The sequence below is a fragment of the Myxocyprinus asiaticus genome, chromosome 24, assembly GCF_019703515.2.
Source record: "Myxocyprinus asiaticus isolate MX2 ecotype Aquarium Trade chromosome 24, UBuf_Myxa_2, whole genome shotgun sequence".
NCBI classification, from domain to species: domain Eukaryota; kingdom Metazoa; phylum Chordata; class Actinopteri; order Cypriniformes; family Catostomidae; genus Myxocyprinus; species Myxocyprinus asiaticus.
The window spans coordinates 18,809,905-18,827,315 of NC_059367.1; the positions used below are offsets into that span (position 1 = coordinate 18,809,905).

General features: G+C 36.4%; 2 protein-coding genes across 2 annotated transcripts; one reads left to right on the forward strand and one right to left on the reverse strand.

Annotated features, from left to right (window-relative positions):
• Positions 1 to 421: 421 nt before the first annotated feature.
• LOC127415291 (pancreatic progenitor cell differentiation and proliferation factor A-like) lies at positions 422 to 4,387 on the forward strand. Its single transcript, XM_051653989.1, has 5 exons — positions 422 to 588; positions 1,947 to 2,055; positions 2,283 to 2,360; positions 2,486 to 2,570; positions 3,995 to 4,387. The coding sequence occupies exons 2-5, from the start codon at positions 2,001 to 2,003 to the stop codon at positions 4,116 to 4,118; spliced, it is 342 nt and encodes a 113-aa protein (XP_051509949.1). The 5' UTR covers positions 422 to 588; positions 1,947 to 2,000; the 3' UTR covers positions 4,119 to 4,387.
• A 4,842-nt stretch (positions 4,388 to 9,229) lies between these two features.
• ptk6a (PTK6 protein tyrosine kinase 6a) lies at positions 9,230 to 15,951 on the reverse strand (the record flags this gene model as incomplete). The annotated part of the gene is made up of 8 exons (XM_051654099.1): positions 9,230 to 9,856; positions 9,944 to 10,097; positions 10,707 to 10,888; positions 12,765 to 12,923; positions 13,313 to 13,481; positions 14,155 to 14,321; positions 14,609 to 14,730; positions 15,518 to 15,951. Coding segments are annotated over 8 exons (1,626 nt in total), but the record flags the coding sequence as incomplete, so codon positions are not given.
• Positions 15,952 to 17,411: the final 1,460 nt, after the last annotated feature.

Genomic DNA, 17,411 nt, shown 5'->3' on the forward strand with positions numbered 1-17,411 from the left:
CCAAAGACTTAAACTACTTCAGTCTGTGTGCATTGAATTTATTTAATACACGAGTTTCACAATTTGAGTTGAATTACTGAAATAAATGAACTTTTCCACGACATTCTAATTTATTGAGATGCACCTGTATAGCTGACAATTTATGCTTTAGATGTGCTTTAAAAAGGCTTATTGACCAACAAGCTTTCAAGGCATGTGACCTCAATGGAATCGTTAATATGTGGATTGAGGTTGTTTTGGGGGCGCTTATCTGACCTTGTCTATGACAGCTGCGAACTCCCCGTCCCACGTAGTCTCCGTGAATGGACGTTGTTGTGACCCAGTATCGTGCCAGCGAACAAGCCACGCCCTCTAACTTGTGCCAGCAACCAAACCACGCCCCTTGGGAGGGACAGATTTTTATCGTCACTCTCTTGATAAATAGCAAGCGTTCTTCACAAAGTAGAAGTCTGATCGGAGAAGAGCGAAAGACCTTGGAGGGTTTAACCCAAACACAACTACAAATGGGCCCCGTCGCCTAGCGTTTACCCGACCAATCCTTGCATTTGGTGCTTTACCACCATCATCAGCACTTTCCACACTTAAAAGGTAAGTAAATTAGAAAAGAACTGAATGCATTAAGAAGATAATTATATACTTCTTAGAAGATAATCCCGTCACTTGGGACAGACAGGCAGTGGAAACAGGTAGAAGACCTATATTTAAACGTTTTTATTTTTATTTAAGAACTTAAGTCATATAAATTGTTCTGTGATGGCACCAGTAGATAAATCAACTAAGACTACTGTTCATCAAATAATCTGAAATCACGTTTTTGTGAGTCATAAGTAAACCCCATAGTCTGACTTGATGTTTATCAACACTTGTAATTCTTTCACTGTTTTCTTGGTCTGTTTCATCAATGTAAATTTATGCAGTTAATCCAGGATGGACTTCAAAGACATTAGTCATTAATCTTACATTTCATACAAAATTTTTGTTTAAACACTGGCCCATAAATCTTACTTAGTTTAGCAATTTTAAACCATGACTTGCTCTGCACGTAAGTAATATTGGCATTATATTTATACTGCTAGCCAGAGGGGAAATATATTTATTTATTTTTATACAAATTTTAAGACTTTATAGATATTACAGTTTCATTTTCTGTTAATGCATGATTTTCTTTAAAGCTGTGTTGAAATAAGTTTCACTTATTACATGTCAGCTTTTTAAATCATTTGGCTGACTGCTGTAGGTCTCATCCGCACTATCTAGCACAGAAGGGTATTAACCAGGTCGCCTGGTAAATCCCAGTTCCCACCTGGAACATGACATTGACGTCTACAGGCCACACAAACAAAACTTAATTCCATTGGAAATACTAGTTAAACTAGTTTTGTCCACATTCACACGTATGTATATGTGTGTGTGTGTGTATATATAGTATATTATAAACTTGGATATACTTATTGGAAAACCGTTACTTTCATACATTCAACAAGTGTGCACGAGTGTCATGAATTGTGAGCTGAAATGCCTGCATGTTCCAGTGCCAATCTGGGTCTCCACTGCTCTAAGCAAACTGGGTAGCTGGATGTAGAAACTTGATACTTGAGGTAACAGCTGTTTTCAAGTATCATCACAATCTGGAGTATAATTTCTCCAGTTTCAATGGAACATTCTCTTGTTCCTCCATATCTAAAACATGATGACACTTCTATGAACCTGAACTGTGTTCTACGTGAATAATCTCACAGTCCAGCTATCAGTACCAAGAAAATACCAATGCAAGGCTTTTTGTGTGCGCACATCTGAGTACTAGTTGGTTGACCTGGGAGCACCTTGAGTGTGATCTTGGCATGGTTTAAACGGCATCAAATCTTTGCGGGGTGCAATGCAGCTCTCATCTTCAAAGGCTGCTCAGATAGTCCTCATCAATGCTGTGAACTTTTTGTTTTAAACAGGTCTTCCATCTTTCCAATCTCCACACGGTTGACCCTTGAAAGAGGACGGGGAAAATGGCAGCAATTCCATCTACCGGTTCCCTCATCGCCACTCATGATTACTACCGAAGTGAGTTCATTTTATGTTCAAGATCATATTCTGTTTTACGTTATCATAAATCAGAACTCGAAAAAATATTAAATATATCCTTTATTAGTGAGATATAGAGATTGATAAGAATATGAATTAACAATTCTTGCTGTGCACAGAAAGGCAACACATTCTTATTCTTTTAACATAATGACCCTTAGTTGCAAATGGGTCCCTTTTAATTGGATTTTATATTCATGTTTTAGGGCGCATTGGATCTACCTCCAGCAATAGTTCCTGTGGCAGTTCGGAGTACACTGGGGAGGTCATTCCACACCCACCAGGTATGTCATCTGAAAATGTTTATATCAACTGCGATCCATTTCAAATATATATATATATATATATATATATTATTGCATTTTCATGGTTAAGGGAAAGAAAAGCTAAATGATTTATTTTACGGCAGGTCTGGCACGGCAGGACTCTGGCCACTGGTGGTCAAGTTTCTTCTTTGGGAAGCAGAACCCAGCAGGATTTGAATCCCAGCAGAAGTGAGTTTGAGAGCTTTGTTTGTTTTTGGCTAGGCCCAGCAACCCTCTACGAACATGGAGAAAGAATTGCCATTGGCTAGTAAATTTTTGTTTTTACTCGCCAGATTTTGAGGACATGTAAGTGGAATGCAAATGAAAACTAAAGATATTAAGCAAATCGAGAAGGGGGCATCTTCACATATTTATAATATTCATATATATGACTTCACGCAATATAGTATGCGGCATTGTACGTTTTATTTTATTCTTCACTTTTCATAATTTTAACCACATTTTATTTTTTTTATTTTGTTTTTTATTTAATGTACAAATTTCACATTCAATCAATTAATATTATGTCATGAAATTGAAGCTGTTGTCACTTATAAATTTAATACACATTTTTTATTTTATTAAATGTTCACAAGGTTGGAACCTAACAATGAACATAGAATAGCACATATAACAATTATTCAATAATTATATAAACAAATAATCATTTAAGTTCTATGTCAAAACTACTATGAAAAAAAATTGCGCTTGTGCAATTTACATTGAGTTTACATTGATATGTATAACAGGTGCTAAAATGGCACTGTCTCTTTAAGAGAACCGGCAGCTCTGTGAGCATGGCCTCGCATTAACGAGAGAGTAGCTGCACAGTTGTTTTCCCCTCGTCTGTGCAATGTATGATTCGTTTCTTTTTGATCACCAACTGATGGTAAATAACAAAGTATATTAAAAGAGACATAAAATGAAAATGGGGTGCTAGGATCTCATCTACACACAATACACTGAGTGAGCCAAAAGGAAACTTTTACTTGCATAATGTGTTTGACTTGCTTGTACAAGTTCTCAAATTCCAGTCTTCAAGCTCTCGAGTTTTGTAGCATTTTTTACCTTTCAACAGATGTCAAACAGGCGCATTACTGGTCTATAGATACTGTAAAACGGAGCATGTTGTGAAAACAGTCAGTGGAAATGTTTCACCAAAATCAGAGTTGATGTTGTTAAATGCAATGTAAATGTAACTATGGCATATTATGGCTCAACTAAAGCGATGGTGACACCGCGATCACAACACCTCAGGGTCCAGTGTAGCCAAATAAGGCCAGTTTCCTTTAGAGTGCACGCTCACGAGACACAACACGAAGTGAAAGACGAGGCTGAATCCAGCTTCTTAATCGCCAGATATTTATTCAGTAAAGGATCTCAGTGCTTCGTCACTATACAACTCGATTGGCAAGTGAAATCAGATATTTACTAGCCAGTGGCTAATAACAGACATTTTAGTCGCATATCGCGAAATTAAGTCTCATATGCAAGTGAATTACTCGCAATGTAGGGGGCTGCCTAGCTTCTATTTGAAACATTTGAATAAGAGTCATATTTTTTTGTTTATGCAAGGCAAACCATCAATTTTATCTGTGATTTTTGATTGGCAGGGCTGGTACCTACACAGTGACAAATGGTCAGGTGACCTGTGTTGCCAAGGAGATTGTGTTGAAGAGACAACTGAGTGAGAGCAATGACTCCGCGAAAGAGCCTGGATCTCCCCTCCCCTCATAAACCACCCCCAATCCAATGCCACCCCCTTCTCCCCATCCGGGAGTCACCGTGGGCAGACGCAGGCGACGGAGGCTCCATTTTTCTTTTTCTTTTTAGTAAAAATTGGCTGCTTTTATGTCATGTTATAATGCTTTTTTTTTTATTTAATTTTTTTTTATGACCAAATCAAAGCTGTGAAACTAAAATGTTTTTTAGTGTGAACCACTGTATTATTGGGTGCACTTTGTGATTACAATATTTGCTATGAATAAATGACTGACTGCAGCCCACTTTATGGTGTGATCTCCGTATATTTGCAATGGAAATGTACTTTTATATAAAATGGATTAGCACTACACTAACAACAGGTAACTGACTCTGCTGTTGTACAAACAAAGAGAGCCTGACGGACAGCCTGTGTGCAAGACATTTGGAACTAAGCAGGCTTTAGTGTAATTAAAACACAGTGCTGAGACAGGTCACTAATACGGTTTATATAACACTGCAACCTGCTCAGAGGATTGAGATTGGAGGCATCTATCATACATGTGGCGATTAAACTCAAGCAGTATTTATCAAGTTACATCCTTCTGTCACAGACAGCTAGCAGAATTAACCTTTAGAAACTAGCTACTGTAAATAAGAAAATCACAACACCATAGCCATTTGTAAGCATGAATGGCAAAAAGAAAAGAAGTCTTTTTGACTTAGTCGGCTTATGAAGGGTAATCACATGTGCCCCAAACCTGTTGCTATTCATAGAAAGTGGCATTGATTTAAAAGCAGAATATTGGACAAAAATAAACCAGCTGTGTATACTTTGCCATGAACTACATAATACAGCAACAAACTATTTAAACAACTCTCTAGTTACTAATTCTGATAAAAGGAAGGACTGTTTGTTCTCAAACTAAACATTACTTTTTGAGCTAGCCTGCTGTGATGGATGTTTTATAAAAGCCTCTGGATCATAAACAAAGACTGAATTTGATATGAAATTCATTGATGCCAAGTTTAAATATGAGCAAGTGCGAATGAGATTTGAGAGCTACCGTGAAGGGGAAGATTTTCAGTGAATAAAGACTTAAATTCCAGTCTGTTCCTCACACAGAACAAGCTATCATATGGCTTCAGAATATTTGAAAATTAGTGCTGTGAATCAATTAATTTTTTAAAACATTAATTGCACAGTTTTCTGTGATTAATTGCAATGTATCATAGTACTTGAATAAACATTAAAAACACATTCAAATATATTCATAAATATATTAACTTTATATTTTGTCTCAAAGAAACTAGTTATCATTTATTTTAAATATTTAAATATGTAAAAAAAAAAAAAATGTTGATAGAGTTTAGACACATTTTGTGTATACATGCCATGAAATTGGTGGACATGCTGTAATTAAAAGTTTTCTGCCACTTTCAGTGGACGTTTTTTAATAATAGGATCAAATGGGCAGATTCAGTTTATATCAAACTTTATTGGCAAGATAAACTTAAGTGTAAACGAACACCCTGGGTCTCTCTCATGCAGTTTTGCTTTTGACACTGGTTCAGATGACAATGAGCGAGCATTTTTGGGTGATACAAAGAGATAGCAGCTTGACCATTTCTCTCCCACACCTGGCTCACCACTTGCAGGTGAACTCTCCACTCTCCGAACAATAAATCCGCTACCGTGTTTATTATGCCCGGGACATGTATTGCACATAATGAATAAGCATGCACTGCTCCACACAATCAGTTTCTGTGCAAGGATGTGCATTCGAGTTGAGCGTGTACCTCTTGGAAATTTATAAATGGCAATTTTAGCCACAGGAAGCGGGGAAAAAATTTGGTGAGGTTAATTATAGAAACTGCGGAAACTCTTCAAATTTCCCAGCACTACTATTTCTATGGTACTTTTTGGTTCTTTTTGGAACTTTCTTTGGAAGGAAAAGAGCAGCATAATATTCTTCAAGCATGTCCTTTTGTGTTCCACAGAAGAAAGAAAGAAATATGGGTTTGGAACAACATGAGGATGATTAAATGAAGACAGAATAAAAGAAATGTGGGTAAACTATTTCTTTAAATGTTGGTTAGAACAATGATATGACACAATGACTTAACACACCTTCACTGCCCTTTTCCACAATAGAATCAGGCATGACCTGCACAAAATAATTGGTTATTTATAACTACCATTTAAGGTCTTTTCATATCTGATAGTATTTAGTTAACAAACTAAGTTTACAGCTGCTTAAATTCACAGGGCCTGGGACAATTTTTTTATGGGTTGGTAACACCAGGACCTTAGTAGGCCCCACTTGATATAGGCATGGGACAACATTCCCGGTAGTCTTCCCTTTACCCCCACCATCCCTCTACGACAGCCCTGCTCCTCATGTCACCACTCGCCTATGTAACATTTTATTTGGGCCAGTGTTTAATGTTCCCGTTACTTGAACTTTTGCCTAGTTGAATATTTTGGTGGCAGTAGATGTCTGTCACTGATGCCACAGTTGTTTCCAAACAGAGACAAGACCTAAAACTGGCACACAGCCTTAGTCATGACGGACTGTGGAATCTCCCAGCAAGTGGTTTTATGCGAACATGCTCATGCAAAGCGTTCCTCCAGTCTCATCCGTACTTCTAGGTTACTCTGTACAAAGTTGAACACGCACACAGATGAATTTGTGAACAGACACGTTCCTGGATGTGTTCCAATACTGCTTGTTTAGGTTGAGACACACACAATTCTTGGTAACAGTAAAAAAGGAAAAGAGAAAGCATCTGGCTTTAATGTAGATTATGTAGAAAAGTATTTATTTAAACAGTGAAAAATTATTCATTCAGATGCTGAACTCTTTCAGAAAATATTTTTTAGCAGACTGGAATTAGCATATTAAACACCTGTAACAAGTTTTCCCATGTATTATTTCAACCTGTTCTTTATTACCAATGGTGTTTATAGTAGAAGGGTTTATTCTGATAATTGGCTATGAAGTTTGACCCTGCTTTGTTTATTGCTGACCAAGCAAACATTATATGTATCTGCTTTATTAAGGCTGCTCTTTGTTGCTACCTTCATGAATGAACGCACACCTCATAGGTACATGGATTATTAATCCACCAAAGTATTTAAATGGTCCAAAGTGTCTGTCATTTAAACAGCTTCTGAATATTTACTAGTACTAGTAAGCCTGACCCAATACAGAGAACCCCTGATCATAAATTCAGAGTGCCTGCACTGTAAAAGGTTGGGTTATTCCAAAAATATACATGGTCAAGTGTAACAACCCAAACAAATCAGTAAAACATTATTTTAGTTCATTAAACTAATCAGTTAAATCCATGTTTGAGTCACTTCTGTTGCTGTGGCTCATAGATTTTGTATATATAAAAAGACTCAAAACTGTGATAAATATAAAGATGGAAACTAGTTGGAAATTCCCAAATAAAAGCTGGTGATATATTGAAAAGGAACAAGATAGAAAGAGGCCATGAGAGTATATAACACATATGGCTCCTCTTTGGTTTGTGGCCCACCCTCTGGGGTCTGAATGATTGGGTGTCTGATTGCAGAGTACAAGAGGTGCCCAAACTCCGGCAGGAAAGTAATTCTAGCCAATCACTGTGCAGCTGACTAAGTACTCATCCTGAATAACCTATATTTTTCCAGTTAGGTCTGCCAGACAAGTCCCAGTGTTCCCGTTTCTATTTCTGCTCACCACACAGCCAAAACTTGAACACGTTGTGGCAATGCTCATGTTACGGTGTTGAGTTTGAATGTTTCAGCAGTAACAACAATAAAAGACCTGCCTCTATGTCAACAGGGAATGCAAGGTATGTTGTATCTGCATTGTGAGTATAAACAGTCTATATCTGTTTCTAAAGCATCGACATCACACAATCAAACAGCAGAATGACCAGTGAAACTCTGCAGACTCATTTGCACTTAGCAAGTCTTGAACCAACTAAAACTGATTGCGAAATGTCCTGTGTCCACAGGAACTGACCTGACAAATTCTATTCACACATATCATGTTTGCTATCTCACTTATATCTTGGATTTGATCAGCAGCAGAGACAATAAAAGGGGTCATATTATATTTCATTTCTAAAATAAAAAGTTAATTGTACTCTTCATTGAAACTAAAGCTGTAAAAAATGTCTTATTCTGAAATCCAGGAACTAATTTCCCCCAACATATGATTGCCCACATTTAAGCATCAACAAAGCCAAATCGCATTCAGAAATGAGCCCAACACGCTTGCAGTGAGGTAATAAAGAGCAAGTGGTATACATACTATTATTCCTAAACACCAGCAGATGGTCATTCAAAACTGAATTATGTAAACAAACATGCTATCTTTGCAAGTGAACCTTCAAGGGATCGTTCACCCAAAAATGAAAATTCTCTCATCATTTACTTCTCCTCATGCCATCCTAGATGTGTATGACTTTCTTTCTTCTGCTGAACACAAATGAAGATTTTTAGAAACATATTTCAGCTCTGTAGGTCCATTCAATGCAAGTGAATGGGTATCAACATTTTGAAGCTCCAAAAGTATATAAAGGCAGCATAAAAGTAATCCATACGACTCCAGTGGTTCAATCCTTATCTTCAGAAGATAGGTGTGTTTGAGAAACAGATCAATATTTAAGTCCTCTTTCATTATCAATCTCAACTTTCACTTTCCCATTCTTCTTCCTTTGTGCATATCACCACCTACTGGCCAGGGAGGAGAATTTATAGTAAAAAAGGACTTAAGTATTGATCTTTTTCTCACCCACAACTATCACATCGTTTTTGAAGATATAGATTTAACAACTGGAATCTTATGGATTACTTTTACGCTGCCTTTATGTGCTTTTTGGAGCTTCAAAATTTTGGTACCCATTCACTTGCATTGTGAGGACCTACAGAGATGAAATATCTTTCTAAAATCTTTGTTTGTGTTCAGCAGAAGAAAGAAAGTCATACATATCTGGGATGGCATGAGGGTGAGTAAATGATGAAAGAATTTTCATTTTTGGGTTAACTATTCCTTTAAGTGAAACTGTAAGTGAAAAAAATTAAATGATAAAACAATGCTTGATACAGCCCCCTTAAATGTTTTCAGGTTTCTTTAAGCCAGTGCAGATTTGTGGATTGGGATCCGGCTGATATTATATCATTTGGTAAAGTGAAAACAAAAGGCTCAGTACTGGTTTTATTTATTATTCCAAGCATCTGATCCACTCAGAAACATCTGTCTTTCCCTCTGGATGGGAAAGAAACATCACAGTAGTATAAAAATAATCTTCAGTATTGGCTGGTATTCTCTGATTGGATTTGAGGACATGGCTTATTAAATTAAATGTGAATGTCACATGAAATTAGAAAATAGTAAAAAATGCATGAATACTGCAAAAAAGGGTCAAAGAAATGGGTAAACAGATGTTTACAACATTTTAAAATAGAGTTACGCAAAAATAACTATTCTTTTTGATTTTCCCACTTTTAAGTCTCTCTGTGCATTGCTGGTGTTAACTCTAAACATTGTTGCCATCTGCTGGATCTGATGTGTCATTGCAGCTCTCCATGGTCAATTCCACGTATCGAGAACAGCTTCTCTCCAGGAGATATTTAAGCTGGCTGAAATCTGGCCTTTCATCTGCTGAGCCACTCCAACACATCAGCATTATGTCATAAATGTGTGATGGGCACTTATTGGGTGCAGGCATTCTGTACCCAGACGAGATCAGATGGAACACCTCATGATTTGAGTAAGCTGCAAAAATACACACAGAAAAGTGATGAACCCTAGCCATGCTCAGATCTGCATAAACAAATATATACAGTAGAGTGGTATACATACTTGGATATGGGACTCCACCATATGTGAAAATTTCATACAGGAAGACTCCAAATGACCAAACATCAGATTTGTTGGAGAACCTACCATGGCTGATAGCTTCAGGAGCAGACCATTTATATGGTATCTTTTTATCTACAGATGAGTAAATTGGCTCCTGTGAAAAAGCCATCCAACAAATTATCCCACAAAATTTAAAAGGGGTGTGTCACAGCAATTACAGTATGACAGCAATCCTGCTTTCAAGTATTCAACAAAATTTACCCCAAAATTAAAATTCCTTATGTCGGCTCATGTCATTTCAAACCCATATGACCTTCTTTGTTCTGTAGAACACAAGCACCATGAGAAAAGTTAGTTCTTAATGGCTTTCTTTTTTATGCAAAAACTTGTGTTTCTGCTAAAAACAATGCAAGTTCTCATGTGTACCACTGGGAACGAGGTTCTCTCATAGTGCTCATGTATGTGCAACAGACGTCAAGACTTTCACCTTAAATTTAGGGTTGTTTCTCACCAAAACCTATCATCTGCCTTCAGAAGATTTGGAATATGATGCACTTGTTGCATGGACTACATTTACAATACTTTTGGGTACTTTTTAAAAGCTTTAAACTGAGGCATCTTTCTTAAAACATCTCCTTTTGTATTCTGCATAAGAAAGTCATATGGGTTTGGCTGTATATGACTCACAATAGCACATAATCTCACATTATAATATCCCCCCCCGCCCCCGCCATCCCTTTATCAACTAGAAGGCAATCCTTACCTTGACAATTCGAGCTAGTCCAAAGTCAGCCACTTTACAGATGTAGTTCTGTCCCACTAGAACATTGCGGGCTGCCAGGTCTCTGTGAATGCTGTTCTGCTCCTCAAGATATGCCATCCCATCAGCCACCTGACTTGCCATGTCTGTTATTGCCTGCTGCTCCAGGTTCCGCCCCTCCTCACCTGTAGGAAGGAAAAATAGAAGGAATCTACTTTAAAACTGCATTTTGTGTGAAATGTGTGACAATAAAAAGGGTGTTTTGCTAAAAGACATAAAAAAATGTGTACAAGGATATGAGTGTGTACACAGTGGTCCCAAAAAGTATTTGGACACTTGAGACACACTTTTAAATGTATGAATTTTATAGGAAAGGTTACAAAATATCAGACCAAGCTGCATTTGCTTACAAAGGATGCTAGTGCTTTTCTCACAACTAACTTTTCTTTTCTAAGTCATTTCTGAAAGTTCTTTAAACTAACTGGCCCCAAGGTAATTTTTAGTGAATGTATGAAGTCAGTTAGTCTCAAATTCCCACAGTGTCCAAGCAGAGTAACCACAGGTGTAGTTCATCACATTAAGTGTCCAACAAGTGTCTCATGAATTTTAAATATTTTGCTTGAAAGGTCTGCGTTTGTTCTTTAAAATACATACCAGTTAGTTTGATAAATTGTAATCTTATGCAACAACATGCAAACATTTTCTAAGTGAGGCTTAAAGGGATAGTTCATCCAAAAATGAAAATCCTGCCATCATTTACTCATGCTCATGTCGTTCCAAACCCATATGCTTTTTAGTCTTCCATGGACTGCCAAATGTCTCCTTTTGTGTGAAGTCAAAAAGTCATACAGGTTTAAAATGACACTAGGGTGAGTAAATGATGACCGAATTTTCATTTTGGGCTGGCCGAATCCTTTTAGTGTCCAAATACTGTTTCAGGCCATTATATAATTAACATTAATGAAAGATACATTAAAGTGGATCTGTTAAATATTAAGATTAACTAGGTTGACAGCTAGGGTTGCCACCCATCCAGGATTTTCCAGGATCGGCAGGTTTTTGGCCATCTGTCCTGGAAAAATGTAATTCCATTCCAATTTCAATATTTTCCTGATGCGTTTACACATATGTTTAGCACATTATGCAAGAAGGAGAATCAAACACAATCTCATATGAATCATAAAAAAGTCAGATTAATTTTAGTGAACTGGTTTGTTTGGATGGTTGAGATTTTTCACTTTTGTGTGAACAATCATTAGAACTTTTGTCTACTTACTATAAAGCTTTAATGTTCTGGAAAACATGTCCAGAAAAGGAATGTCCTTCCTTTTACTGTAAGATCTCTCACGTTCATAATTAGGTTCAAATGTTAATGAATGGAACATTATTGTAAAGTGTTGCCAGATTAAACTAGTAACATTTAAAATAATCAAAGATTTTTTTTAACTTAATATGGCTAAAGATTACTCAACTCAATTTGATGGAGATTTGTTATGAAATTGAAATGCATAAATCTTGAAATGCGTAGTGTAAATCTTGAAATTATTTTTTAGGGAATGTTTATGTACATGATTTCCTTTGGTTTAAATGTATGATTTTTTTAAATTATTTTTTATGTTATTCACAACTTTATACTTTGTACATATTTATACATTTTAAAACATTTTATTTTCTTAAAATTCCATCAAATTGAATTGATTAATCTTTAACAATAAATAAATAAATAAATAAATAATACATTTTTGTTTTATTTAATTTTGTTAAAAAATTACACAATTCATTTTGATGGAATTTTGTTGTGAAGTTGAAATGTGTATTAAATGTGTATAAAAATAGGCAAACTTTATTTTGATTGTATTAATGTTGTTTGATTGGATTATATGCTATATATGCAGTAATTTCCATATCAAACAAGGAGTAAACAATCCTAAATAATATGTTTTATTTCTTGTATGATGACCAGCAATATGTTTTTCCGTCATTGATCAAGTGTCCAGGAATTTTACAGGGCCAAGGTGGCAACCCTATTGACAGCTGAGAGTGAAAGGATAGAGATTTGACCTCGCAGAAAATCAAGCAGGTTGCCTTTTTCCATAAGCTCAGTGATGATGTAGAAGGGGGTGGAGCTTGAGCAAATGGCAAACAGTGTGATGAGATGCCTGTGTCTGAGCTTTTTCAATATTTGAGTCTCCATCTGAAACTCCCTGTGGTTTATAGACTCTAAAGGAGAAGGGTGAGAGACAATAAAGCCGTTCAGATGATCAACATCAGCTGACTAGCAGGGTGAGTCCTTCCACAACTAATCAGTCCAACAAGATGTGAATGAGTAACATATTATTTATTAATAAAACTACAAAATATGTAAATTGCTCCTACAGGGAAATATTTGAACAATTTGAAATACTGGAACTAACTTTACAAGAGTTCTCAGTGTGTTCTGTGCTCTCATTCTTCCAGCTCTTACACAGTCACAGAACAAGAAACCCAACATTTCTCACATTCACAAGCAGTTACATGATCAGAAAAAATAGGTAAAGCTGACTTGTGGATTCCGGCTAAGAGTTTAGCCTTAGGAGGTAATATAACCAAAGCACATGCACCAACCCTACCATTATTTTTGAGGATCTTAATGGCCACATTGACCATGCCTTTCCACTTTCCACGGTAAACATCAGCAAAGTATCCTTTGCCGAGCTCCTCTTCCAGAGTGAACTCTTCCTTCGGTAACTCCCAGTCATCTACCGTTTGGTGGGAAAGATCCTGTGGTTTTGGTTCTGGCTGTTGGCATTAGACAAAACAAAGAGAAACTCTTGAAGGGGAAGCACACAGTGAAATAGAAAACAAATGTAACATATACAATACATATTGTACGTTTGGTTTGTGGTGATACAACTGGTACAGTATATAGGGGAAAACTGTATATAGACAGAATATACTATGTGGTATAATATAAGAAATAAATAATATATAATGAAAGAAGTTGATAAAATTGTAAATCTATAGTTAATTTGATTAGTTCAAATTTTAAGGGCTGAAAAGAAATTGGCATTTAATAATCATGAGTTCTTTGATCTAAAATGAGCTTTTTTTATAAGGACTTCAACCCAATATGCAAGGTTTAGGATTATAAAAGCAAGTGATTTGAATTAGTTTGTTTGGTGTCTTGAAATGTTTATTGCACATGGCTAATTGTTTAAAAAGGATGCTGAATTACTCTTTCCGCCAGACAGTCTCCTCATGTCACAGATGTTTTCTTGTGGTAGGTGTCTCACTATCTTAGTTCCTCTTGAATGGCACATATTTAAGTGAGAACGTCACAATGTCTTAAATAGAAACCTTACACACCTGCTATTCACTTAACCTATTATTGTTTTCTGCATTGTAGTTTGGGAGATAATTATTTATCCTCAGCTTGCCTTATACAGTATCTCTCTCTTTCTCTTTCACTCACCCGTTTGCAGGGGTGTGTGAGGCGGGGGGCAGAGTCCAAGGAATACCTCCTGTAGTGCTCCACCAGCTTTTCCAGGCTCGGAAACATGTGACTCTGATCCAAATAGAACCTCCCATTATTATCCTCATGGACTTTAATGTGTTTCACTTCAGTATCACTGATTACCACTGACAGAATGAGACACAGAGAAGGATGCAGGGTGTAGCTTTTGCACAACAGAAGGGACAGAGGAGACACTTGTACTTTCAGAAGGACATTTTTTAGACTGTATAAAAAAAGCACAAATCTACTGTAACAAAAACAGTTCTTCAGAGATTTGTCTACTATCATGAAAATATTTTAATGTATTTAATTGAATACTTTTTATGATGTATGCCCTGTAGGTAGGCAAAACATAATTAATTAGGACTATAAAATATCAGTTATGGTGGAACCTAATGTCACTCTGATTTACCTGATAGCACGCATCCTACGTTGTCTTTTTCGCTGCGACGCAACAGGAAAGAACCTATTCCATTTCCAGGTGCCAAGAGCAAATTCTGGGTCTCAAAGCGGTTCAGCATTCCAAAATACCAACTAAACAAGAACACAACATTTCAGGAGCTGCACACTCTTATTTGTATTTATTTTGATCTCAAAGCGCATACACATATTTTAACATTTACTCTCCCTATCCCATGCAAAAGCATGTTGGGAAATGTAAATCCCCTGCCCAGTTTAATCAATGCTACATTAACACCACAAGAAATATTTATGTAGTCCCAACTCAAATGGATTAAGTAAACTTCCATTTTACAAACTGATTTCATTGGTTAGAATGCAATGAAATCAAGTTGTGACAAAATGTTCTAGAATGTGTTAATTCATTTTAAGTAAATTTGAACAAGAAGCAAAAATCTTTTTTTTTGAGTGTAGAGCTGTTTGTAATGTTTTATAGAGAGAAAACATCAAATAATATTTTTAAAAGTAAATTTCTGCTTAACCAAATACCTTGGAAACTTGGCAACAAAAAAGCTTCAGTGGACACACATTGGCGTTTTGTGACAACTTCCCCCAGACAGCGGGGCATATTGTCACACTAGACTAGAAAAACACGCTTTTGGATTTTTGAACCTTATCTTATCGTTACTGGGAAACAAAAATGCCCTTGTTGTGACAACTATCCCGGTCATCCCTATATTAACATGCAATATAACTATCTAAACACTATTAGTTTAAACTTCACTTTTATATATTTTGATGTGACACTGTATTAACACCCTATCACTGCGAGCGTGCTACTCGACAACTTCAGTACTGGACTCTGGCGAACCGGGTTGTCGTATTACGCAGAGGTGTATAGAAAATACCGTAGCCTACTCACGGATGTTTTTGCGCCGTCTCCCTTCTCGCCAGGTAATTGTGAGGAACGAAGCCCTCAGCTGTCACCTTGCCGTTTGTGTCGAGTTTAACGGCTTTCGACCAGTCACCGGCGCGCTCGTGGATTCGGAACAGTTCTCCCTCCTGGAAGGACAGTTCCTCTTTTGCGCGAGCCTGGAAGGGCCACAGCGCCGTGTAGATCTCTCCGCTGTCACCGTCGGGCACATGTGGCGATAAATTGGGCGGTTTAAGGGCGCTTTGTGTCTGAGATTTGTCAGTATTCCCGTCTTTTCCCGTTTCATTCGTAGACGGTTTAAAAAGTCTTTCGTAAAACGCCCAAAAACCGGGGCACGAACAACACCTGTCCTTGGACATTTCTCTGGAATGTAAATCTATTACAAACAAGAAATGAGACTCAAAAGAATCTTCCACTGGCAAGTGTCATAACTCAAGTGAGAGAGCTGGGTGGGAGGAGCAGAGAGACTGTTGACATCCGTGATACTCAAGAATGCTAAGGAGACAGCACACTGGATTTTGAGACAAAACCAACAGGTTTTGTGGCTACAAAGTTATCCTAATTTAGCAGTTTAAAAAAACAAACAAAAAAAAAACAAACTTTTTTTAAAAAAACATTATCACACATAAAAGTTTAATGTATGGATAAACCATTCAGAGATTATAATTGCATAAGCATATTCACATATTATTCAGTCTCTAGTTAAGCAGAGGACAACAAACCCAGGTTAGATTTTTACCTGAAAATAAACTAAGAATTTCAGTGTATTTTAAAGATTATTTAAGAGCAGTTTGTGTAGACTAGGGTCAATGCAATCTTCACTTTATTTTTAAAGTTTACCAGTTTTGTCAACCCGGATATGTAGTAGTAAATGATGTTTTTATTATTATTATTATTAATTTTGCAATGTAAGATTCATTACATCATATTAAATCTGCACCATGGTTTTACCTCTATTGCCTAGGGTAAAACTATTCAGGGAAAATTGCTTAACACAGCAAATATGTTTGGATTTTACACAAATACACTAGACTAGGCACTTGAATTCCTTATATATTAGATACAATGGGGCTAAAGGCACAACTGAAGGAAAATTAGCTTCTTTTTTTTTTCATCACAAAGAGTATCAAGATGGAAAAATAAATTTATTTTTATTGAAAATTGATAGAGCATAATAATTTGTGTGAAAATAAATAATAATGGAAGTTTTTTTTAATTAAAAAAAAAAAAAAAAAAAAAATATATATATATATATATATATATATATATATATATATATATATATATATATATATATATATATATATGAATATTAATATTAGAGGGATTGTCGCCAACTGGCTCTAAACTCAAAAGGTCCATGAACGCCCACAAGCCCCCACGACAGCTTTGCCATCGGATTGCTCAATTTATTACATAACAGAAAATACTTTGTAAAATAAACCCAGCCAATAGGAAGAATGAACACGAAGAATGTGTAGATTCATTCACAGAACTGTCTCAAGGATGTGATCTTCCACAAAACAAATTTCAGCTGATATAAAACCATTCAGAATCCTCGGACAGACAAACAAATGTTCAGTGAGCCAGCTGTTATGAGTACAGCGGATGACGTAATCATTCCAATGTCTCGTAAAAAAATAAATAAACAAAAAACAAACTACAGCCAGCAGGAGGAATAAGTACGAAGAATGAACAGATTAATCCACAGCTGTTCCGAAGGAGTGTTATTCAATAGAACAAGCTCCAGCTGCTAGGCGGAACCAATACAAAAAGAAACAAAACCGGCATCCCGGTTCCCCGGATGATCGAGTCAATTCACTCGGAGGCTTCATAAAAGTATATACCATGATTTACATAATCCGTCAACTTTATAAAAGAC